General features: G+C 46.6%; 1 protein-coding gene across 2 annotated transcripts in view; it reads right to left on the minus strand.

Annotated features, from left to right (window-relative positions):
• The window catches only part of LOC144702765 (Pseudouridine synthase family protein), a 30,907-nt gene extending 24,275 nt beyond the window's left edge, over nt 1-6,632 (minus strand). For both annotated transcript variants that reach the window (XM_078574797.1, XM_078574796.1), the window contains exons 1-5: nt 6,319-6,632; nt 6,174-6,252; nt 5,897-6,091; nt 5,598-5,830; nt 5,368-5,440 (exon numbers count right to left, since the gene is read on the minus strand). In XM_078574797.1, the coding sequence (XP_078430923.1) occupies nt 5,368-5,440; nt 5,598-5,830; nt 5,897-6,091; nt 6,174-6,252; nt 6,319-6,587 (849 nt within the window). In that variant the 5' untranslated portion in view covers nt 6,588-6,632. The remainder of the gene's footprint in view (nt 1-5,367; nt 5,441-5,597; nt 5,831-5,896; nt 6,092-6,173; nt 6,253-6,318) is intronic.
• Nucleotides 6,633-9,909: the final 3,277 nt, after the last annotated feature.

The raw sequence follows: 9,909 nt of genomic DNA on the forward strand, positions 1-9,909 counted from the left end.
GAGCTAAAGGGCAACCCTGCCTGACTCCTCTCTGCGGGTGGATCCATCCTCCTTCTGCCCGGCCATTGACCAGGACAGAGAAAGAGTGGGATGTAACACACTGTCGCACCCAGGTTACCCACATCTTGGGGAATCCCCTCTTTCGCATGACGGACCATAGGAACTTCCAATCGAGCGAGTGATAAGCTTTCGCGAAGTCCACCTTCCAAATAAATCCCTTTGTCCCCTTTCTTCTCCATGCGGAGACGATCTCCCCCGCCACCACTGCCCTCTCCTGCAACTGCCTACCCGGGATGAAAGCCGATTGGAACGGTCCGATTAGATCCCCGATGATCCCCCTCAAACGGTTGGCCATTACCTTGGCAATGATGAGATAAATAGAGTTCGACAAAGCAATGGGTTGAAAGTCCCCCACGTTCTCCACCCCTGAGCACTTGGGCAGCATAAATAAGTATGACCGATTAAGTCTGTCCAGTCCGAAATTGCCCCTCTGGAATTCCCCCAAGGCCTCCATCACGTCAGGGCCGACAACTTCCCAGAATTCACTGAAGAAAAAAACGGGGAAGCTGTCAGGGCCTGGAGCTCCCTATCCATTCAATCCCTTGATCGCCACCTCCGCCTCCTCCGCACTAGTCGACCTCACTAGCTCATCTTGTTGTGCCGGTGATAGCCGAGATACCCCTCGGCCCTCCCATCGCCACTGGTTGCGGGGTCCTCGCTTGGTTACCCTTTGGAAGTGGCCAGCTAGTGCTTCACCGACCGCTTGAGCCCCCACGACCTCTTGATCCCCCACTTTCACTTTGTAGATGTGATTAGATCGCCGACTTCCATTCGCCACCATATGGAAGAACCGAGTGTTGGCATCACCCTCCTTCAGCCACGTGTGCCGCGACCTTTGTCTCCAATCCATCTCGAGCTTCTTATCTTCCCCCTCCACCACCTCTCGACAGGCTTTCCTCTCCTCGGCTTCGTTTTCTAACAGGCATCTTGTATCCTCAATGGCGTCCAGGTGCTGGACCCTCGATAACGCCTCATCCCGTCGTCGGTGTCTTCCCTCTCGAATCTGTCTCTTCACCCTGATGAGGTAATGACGCAGGCCCGCCAGCTTGGTGGCCAGCCTCATCATGGCTGATCCCGGAGAAGAGTGACCCGTCCACCACGTTATCACCTTATCTCTGAAGCCCCTCTCACGTAGCCACGATCTGTCCAGTTAGAAATAGGTGGGTCTAACCTGCCCAGCGTTGTCTTGCCATATAATTGGTGCGTGGTCGGATAGAGAACGGGTGAGCGCTCGGACATCTGCTAGCGGGTGGGCCTCCAACAAATCAACCGAACACAAGAATCGGTCCAGACGGGATCGCGTGGTAGGACCTCTCGTATTCCTCCATGTGTATTTGCAATTCATCGGACCCATCTCTTGCAGACCCGCCTCGGAGATGAAAGCCCAAAATGCCTCTGATCCCGGGTCCTGTCCTCCCAAGCCATTCAGTCTATCTCCCGACTCCAGAGTGACGTTAAAATCCCCACCAAACAACATTGGAGTCCCCTGAAAGAGGGAGGTGACTGCCTCCAACTCCGCCCACAGTTCATGGCGTCGAGCTGCTAGAACCGGTCCATACACCGAGGACACCATGCACTGAACTCCGTCGCTCCTTATTTTAACAGCCGCCACGTGTTGTCCTGTCCACGATCCCTCCTTCGCAAAAATCGTCGTGTTCCATGCCACTAACAAGCCCCCCCATCTGCCCGTGGCATAAACGACCACCACACCCTCAAGCGAGCCCCTTCCCACCGAGTTCCACATCTTAGGATTGCATTTCTCCAACATCGTCTCTTGAAGGCACACCACCTCCGCTCCCCACTGCCGCAATTAGCTTCCCACAACTCCCCATCTCCCTTCATCTCGAAGTCCGTGAACATTCCACGATATGCACTTCATTGATGAACCAATGAATGCCCTCCCTGCTCCCTCGTCGGGGTCACTCCCACCTCCTCCGCCACCACAGCCTTCATCGGGTATGTATCATGGGCCTCCTCTGGCGCCGCGACCTGTGTGTGGCTAGAGGACGCAACGGCCGCTTTCCCTTTGCTTTGCGGAGCCCTTGGCACGATCCCCCGTGGTTGTCGACGAGCTTCCATCTTCTTAGGTCTTCCGTCGGTGATTGGGCGTATCTGCCCGTTGCGCCCGGCTACCACCCATGTCTTCTTACTGTCCGCCTCCGTCAACGCCAACTTCCCCCTCCGGTAGACCACTCCCTTAAACCGGCAAAGAGCAGCATTGGTTCTCTGCCTCGCCATTTTCCGTCCTAGACTCTGTTCTTCGGGGTCTTCTTGGCCTTCTTCCTCCCTGGTCGAGGGTGGCAGGATGGCCGCTGTCGTCTCCTCCCCTGGGACTTGGACCCCACTATCCCCTTCTTGTACAGCTTTCTCCATGGATGCATCGTCCTCCGGTACCCTCGTGGAGGAAGCACCTTTCTCCTCATTCGCCGCCTGGCAGGCATCCGATCCCCTGAATACTCTTGGTGCGGCTGGAGGGGTCTTGGGTCCTATTCTTACTTTGAATGCCCGTGCATATCCCCAGACCCAGACTGAATCAGGTATCGCCTCCCCATCAATCACCTCCACATCCAGAAGCACCACATTTGGGTCCCCGGATTCCACCCCTGACGAAATAATGTTCTTCAACTGACCGAAAGAAGCGACTAGCCTTGCCAGAGTCGCCTCTCGACGGTGCACCAATGGGACCCCGCGCACCTCCACGACTATTCCCACCTTGACTCCTTCCGGCCTGTCGGTCGAGAGTACTCGACGCCACCTCACCTCCGTCTCCTCGGTGACCCGCTGCTGCCAATAGTACAGAAGGTAGAAGAAGAAGAAGATAAGAGTAGAAGATTATTTTTCACTCAGAAAAAAAGGTAAAAGATACATATTACAACTCGTTTTTATAGCAGCTATCTAATGACTACTTGCCATAATGGCTAGTTAACGGCTAGTTTTTACTAGCCGTTAGCTTTAGACGGTGGGCCCCACAAGTAGCGATTTTTCCTTCTAATGGGCTTCGATAAAAATCTTCTTGGACTTGGGCCGATTCCTCTTGGGCTTGGCCTGGTTCTCATCATATTCTCGACAGAGATGATTCCCCCTTCAATATTTTCCTTCATCAAATCACAGCCAATATCAACACATTTAGACATGCAGCACTGAGTAATGAGCAATCATAATGAAATTGAATTTTTGTATGCCGGCAATAAACTATAGTTATCCAATATGCTTTTAATCCAGAGTGCTTCACACATGCCTTGTGCCATGGCTTTGAGAATACTGTTCCTCTGGGCCTCGCCACCACCACCTGTTTTCTGCTGCCCCACATCATTAGGTTATCTCTGATGAAAGAATGCTTCAACTGAGACATCCCATCTATACTTCGTGTCTAGGCCTAGGCCATCTAAATATCAGAGGTAACCAAGAACATGCAGCTTGAAAATGGATCTTTTGCTAGTTTATGTTCATTTGTGTACACTATACCGTCGTTCTCTTTATTTTGTGTGTGTCATGTGTTATGAGTGGCCCACATGTTTTTCTTTTATTTTAAAAGGACTAGTGTTAGTGGGTTATACGTGATAAGTGGCCCACTTATCGATAAACATCCCCACAGAATCGCTTATTTCTGTGACTCAAGTTATGTGTGGCTTGGCCCATAATCCTGCAAGCTGGTATTCAACCAGCTGATACTAGATTCAATGTTAGGGTCTTTAGTTCTTTATTTTTGTCTAACCTTAACAAGACAGGTGGCAGTGTCTGAAGTAGAAGGAGATTATCGATAAACATCCCCACAGAATCGTACATGTATTTGTTTAAATGGACCTTAGCCTATTGCCATTCATGTCCTATCCAACTTAATAGGCTTGTCCATTAAGTTTTTCTCTCTCCCTCATCTCTATGTGCGCATCACTATGAACCTAATTTTTGTTAAGAATATTATAACACTCATTTGCTTGAACAAAGTAAACATTCTGCTTCCCCTTCACCGTTCTTCTTCCCCTTCAACCCTTGGCTTCTTCATGGTTACCAGAGCCAGAGGATGATTCATGGTGAATTGTTCTACCTTCGTAGGTTTCAACATCGTCTGTCATGCCATTCCTCTCACGCCTGTTACATCCACGGCTGTCTTTTGTTGCCTGCCATAAATGCTACATAAGGTTTGTTATAATTCAAATATTTTGATTCCTTGATTATACATCAATATTACCCCCCTATAAGCAGGTAAACTCCCTTTATTTGATCTAATATCACCATTTGAGTCTGGGTGATTACTTGATTTCAGTCCCTTCTACCAAAATCTTGGAGGAGGTCTAGATTATACTTCTGTTGAGATATAAATCCTTTACTTTGGTGGGAAACTTCCATTCCCCAGAACCTTTTCAACTGCCAAAGCGACACGAGCTAAAAGTTTCGAGACAACAAGGTCCAGGCCTACACGTATATGAACTGGTATATATGTACCCATACCAGCAGAAGAGAAACCCTAGGTATCATGGTATTAGATCTAGGTCTCTGGTTCAAACCCCCGGAGAAAGGTGCAATGCCTAGGGCAAGTCCACTGACGGAGGAGGCTTCCAGTATTTCAGATGCTGAGTCCCAAATAAGGGAGAGTAAGCACTGCTCAGTATGGAGAACTTTCTAAAATGTGGTGGATGTTAAGTGCCAAGAGCATGTAGTATTGTAGGCGAGATACTGCTGGAAATACAAACATCCTGTTGAAATGTGAACCCGCTTGTGCGTACCTAGACATAAAATGTGACCAAGCAATTTGCTATAGCCTTTACCCAACTATGATCAATTGGTGCTAGCAAATGCAAGTAGAGGCAGAATCCTCAAAAAATATTTTACACCTTTCTTAATGATTCAAAGTTTGAAAAAGAATTTGACTAGGTAATAGGCTCAAATTAAAGGAAAAAGAGACCACCGAATTTATTCGAAAGTTAGGGAAGACCTGCTCACCAAAGATCTCATTACAAACTATTTTACAAAATAAGAGATTTGCTAAGATGCAGTCCTGAAGATTATAGAACTTTCTGATGATTCAAAAACTGAAAATAAAGAGATATTGACCAGGAAATTTACTTAAATTTGTGGAAATCGAGCCTCCTGGGAATTATCCAAAAGTTAAGGAAGGCCTACTGATCAAAGATCTCATCGCCAACTATTTTAGAAAACAAGAGATATTCCCAAAATAGCAGTCCAAACCTTTCCAAAGGTTTTTTTATGTTTGAAGAAAAACTTTTCTGAAGGTTTTAATGATCCTAACCCCAATCAGGTACTCACATTAACGATAACATGTACAAAAACAATCATCGGATAACAAACCTGAACGCCAAGCATCTTTGCGATCACTCCCAGAGCCTCTTGGGTGTCCTTGTTCTCCTTATAAAGATGAAAACTGCGCGTGTAGAAATGTCAAAAGAAAAATTAAAACGCAAGTCACAAAAGCGAAGATTTATCCAAAATGTGACCCCATTCATATATTGTTTGAACTCAATCTTTCACCAATTCCAAATCAAAAAGTTTATCCTAAACCATAATCTATGATCATTTACCGAAGAAACTTCCCCAGATTCTCTGGCCAAGTCTTTGATCCCCTGCTGTCGAAGCGTTGATCCTCGCTTGGATTATTATCATCTCTACCTTTCCGTTTCCTACTACCTTTTCGAGCGCCCCCTCCTCTTCCACCAGAAAACCGAACTCTCACGGCCTTTGAATTTCCCGGCGGCACTTTAACGACGTCAGTGATCAGTAACTTCAAATTCTCCTTGAAAAATTTGTGCACCTCCTGCGCAGAATTTCATATCCATGAGACAATGCAATCAAAGAGCAACGCAGGAGTCTAAAAACCAACAGTTCGATGACTCTTGTCTTCATCCGGAGAAAGAAGCACGAAATCATCCTCGCGGACGTCGCCAGAGCTAACACGCTCCAAAAATTCACTCAGCAAAGCGGCATCCGCGTCTCCACTAATCGATCTGAACATCTCGATCTTCTCGCTGTAATCAAAATCGGACGCACTCCGTTCATCCACCACCACTTCCGCCACCTGCGAAGAACCGGAACAATTTTTTTTAGAAAAAGAAATAGATTAAACGGAAATTTTAACCTAAAAAACAGAGAACAACAACCTCTTCCGGAAAATCAAAGGAGGTGAGCCGGACGACATTACCGTCGCAATCCACCTCATTCACGATGAAATCCGCGTATCTGAGCAACGTAAACAGATTCAAAAACACGAAAAAAACGGAAATGCAGGAGAGAGGAAGCTCAGGCCTGTGCTTGAGGATTCCGCGGAAGCCGGAGAGAGGAGAGATGTAGCAGGAGATGCCGACGTCGGCCTCTTCAAGCGGCTTGACCATGGCTTCGGAGAGGGAAGAGAGAGAAGAGGAGGAGGAGAGAGAGAAGAGAGATTTGAAATTGAGGCGATTGTTGAGGGGGGGTTTATATAGGGGGGAGGAGGGAAGGAGGTGCCGAAGGGAGGGGAGCCGCTGGCGGGAAGGCTGCGGAGGGGGGAAAGGCGGGAGGAGGCAAGCTCCTCGCATGTGTGTGGCGCACGTGCGAGTCTCTACCTGGATAGCTGTGAAGTGGGTCGATGAGGGATATCTGCGTCTAAATTATGTAATGTATGCATCTCTCTCTCTCTCTCTCTCTCTCTCTCTCTCTCTCTCTCTCTCTCTCTCTCTCTCTCTCTCTCTCTCTCCCTCTCCCTCTCTCTCTCTCTCTCCCTCCCTCTCTCTCTCTCTCTCTCTCTCTGTCTCCCTCTCTCTCCCGTCTCTCTCCCCTCTCTCTCTCTCCCTCTCCTTACATGTCTCTCCCCTCTCTATCCTTACATGTCTCTCTCCATCTCCCCCTCTTTCTCTCTTTGTCTCTCTCTCCGTATCTTTTTATATGTGTCTCTCCCTCTCTCTCTGTCTCTCTTTATATGTCTCTCTCCCTCTCTCTCTTTGTCTCCCCCGTTTAGTCTCTCTTTACATGTCTATCTCCCTCTCTCTCGCCCATCTTTCCCTCTTTGTCACTCTCTGTATATTTTTGTGTCTCTCTCCCTCTCTCTGTCTCTCTTTATATGTCTCTCTCCCTCTCTTTTTGTCTATCTCTATCTCCATCTCTCTTTAGCTCTCTCTCCCTCTCTCTCTTTCTCTCTATCTCCGTCCCTCTTTACGTCTCTTTCCCTCTCTCTCTTCCCGTCCCTCTTTATATGTCTCTCTCCCTCCCTCTCTTTGTCTCTCTTCATCTCTCTCCTCTCTTTCTGTCTCTCTTCATCTCTCTCCCTTCTCTCCCTCCCTCCCTTCCTCCCTCTCTCTCTCTCTCTCTTTCTTTGTCTCGTTGTCTCTCTCTCTCCCTCCCTCTCTCTCTCCTTCTCTCCCCTCCTTCCTCCCTCTCCTTTTCTCTCTCTCCTCTCTCTCTTTCTCCTCACTCTTTATATCTGTCTCTCTCTCCCTCTCTCTTCTATTTGTGTCACTCTCTACTCTCTCTCTTTCTCTCTCTCAAACTTTGACTTTCTCTCTCCCTCTATCTTCTATCTGTGTCTCACTCTCTCCCTCTCTCTCTCAATCTCTTTATCTCTCTCCCGCATCTCTTTTTCTCTCTCACACTCACTTCCACTCTCTCTTTGCCTCTCCCTCACTCTCGCTCTCTCTCTCTCACTCTCTCCCCTCTCCTATATCTTTGTCTATCTCACCCGCTGGTTCTTTGTCTCCCTCGCCCTCTCTCTCTTCCTTTCTCTCTTTGTCTCTCTCTCACTTCCCACTCTCCCTCTATATGTATTTCTCTCTCTCTCTCTCTGAGTCTCTCTTTGTTCCTCTCTCTCTATGCCTCTCTCCCTCTCTATTTGTTCCTCTCTCCCTATGACTCTATATCTTTGTTCCTCTATTGCTCTTAATCTCTCTCTTTGTGTCTCACACCCATTCTCTCTTTGGTCCTACATGTCACTCTTTTTGTTTCTCCCTCCCTCTCTCTTTCTCTTTGTTCCCCTCTTTGTTGATGAAAATAAATGTGGTTGGCAAGCCAATCACACATTCCATATCTCGTTCCATGTTCATTAATACAACACATTCATCATAGTGCACATGTGATACGTATAATGAATTCCATGAATGTGTGATCTTACTCAATGAATTATGGTGAGGTCGTAATACAGAACTCACTAGTCTTTAAGCATGTGTTCTAAATTTACATATTCGAAGGATACTCAACAAGGACATCAAAGTATTCGAATAGAATAACACTATCTAGCATCACTTATATGATGAGAATGGATTGTCCCGTAGCCATTAGCGTGGATACACTAAGGTTAGATAGCGAGTGTTCTTTAGTCGAAAGAGGTCATTGAATTGATCCATAAAAATCCCTGAATGGTATTATACCGAACTGTCAATTAGGTTGATTGACGCCACAGTTGTGTAAGTGGTTCTTAGACTTGAGACACCAAAGACGTTTTGTGGACGGACAGTTGTATTTTGATAATGAGGTAAATGTCTCTCATCGTGGGATTTTAAATAGTCTTAGTTTGGGTGCATCAAGAAGTTCACGAAGATGATAGAGTGGTCGAGATGGGATTGTCCACCCTTGCTATAAGAGGTGACTGCTCAAGGAATACGATGCAATGAAGTCTTTGCCCAAGGCAGCGAAATATCAGAGAAGAGTTCTCCGATGATTTCTGAATGCATCAGTACTAACTTGGATGACCGATTAGGGTTTAACAATTGACCATACCCTAAGTCGTTAGAGGAGCATCGAGTGGATGAGGGATTATATGTAAACGGTAACAGATGACGAACATGTTCCACAGGGAGTCGATACACTCTCGTGTATCTTTTAGAGTACGAGGTGTAGCTTAGCACCCCAGATATTGGAGACTCACTCTATACATTGGGTCAAATCAATATGATGTTAATTAATCTACATGATGATATAGTTAATTAATTTGGGAGACCAATAAAGGATATTGGGTTGCTGGAGTCATTAACTAAACAGATACATGGGCTTAGAGGGTCACACTCAAATGGTCTTTGGAATGTCGGAAGACATACTTAAGCTTTAGGGGTTTTTATGAAAAATACCCACTTAGTATAAATAAGGAAAACCCTGAACGAAATTCACCCAGGTCAGAATTGTTCAGGCGTCTTCCCCTTCTTCTCCCTTCTCCCCGTGGCTCTTCTCCATGCCAGATGAGATTGAGACGTCGTAACAATAACGATGGAGGTCGAACATGACTCATCAAGAGAAGGAGGAGATCTAACATGTCGAGGACTACATGGATACGTCTAGAGGCTGCACACTTGAGAAGCTCAACTCGTCTCGCTCAAGGATCCAAGAAATCACACATGCAATACGTATAAAGGTACTTTATTTTAAATGGTTTTATCGATGTCGTTCAATTTCGTTCAAGTCTTCTGCTGCGGAATGTTTTGATTTCTTCTTCAATGTCAAGGCCTCTAGAACCCAACATTTATTTGTCTTTCTCGTTCTCTATTTGTTCCTATCTCTTTTTGTCTTTCTCACCTTCTCTCGCACCTCTCTCTGTCTCTCTCACTTTTTTTCTCTCTTGGTCCCTCAAACCTTCTTTCTCTCTTGGTCTCTCTCACTTTCTCTCTCTTTCGGTCTCTTTCACCTTTTCTCCCTCTTGGTCTCTCTCACCTTCTCTCTCTTAGTCTCTCTCACCTATTTCTCTCTCTTGGTCTCTCTCACCTTCTCTCTCCCTTATTCTCTCTCACCTTCTTTTTCTCTCTTGATCTCTCTCACATTCTCTCTCTCTCTTAGTCTCTTTCTCACTTTCTCTCTCTTTCGGTCTCTTTCACCTTTTCTCCCTCTTGGTCTCTCTCACCTTCTCTCTCTTAGTCTCTCTCACCTATTTCTCTCTCTTGG

Source organism: Wolffia australiana, chromosome 4, assembly GCF_029677425.1.
Source record: "Wolffia australiana isolate 7733 chromosome 4, ASM2967742v1".
Lineage (NCBI taxonomy): Eukaryota > Viridiplantae > Streptophyta > Magnoliopsida > Alismatales > Araceae > Wolffia > Wolffia australiana.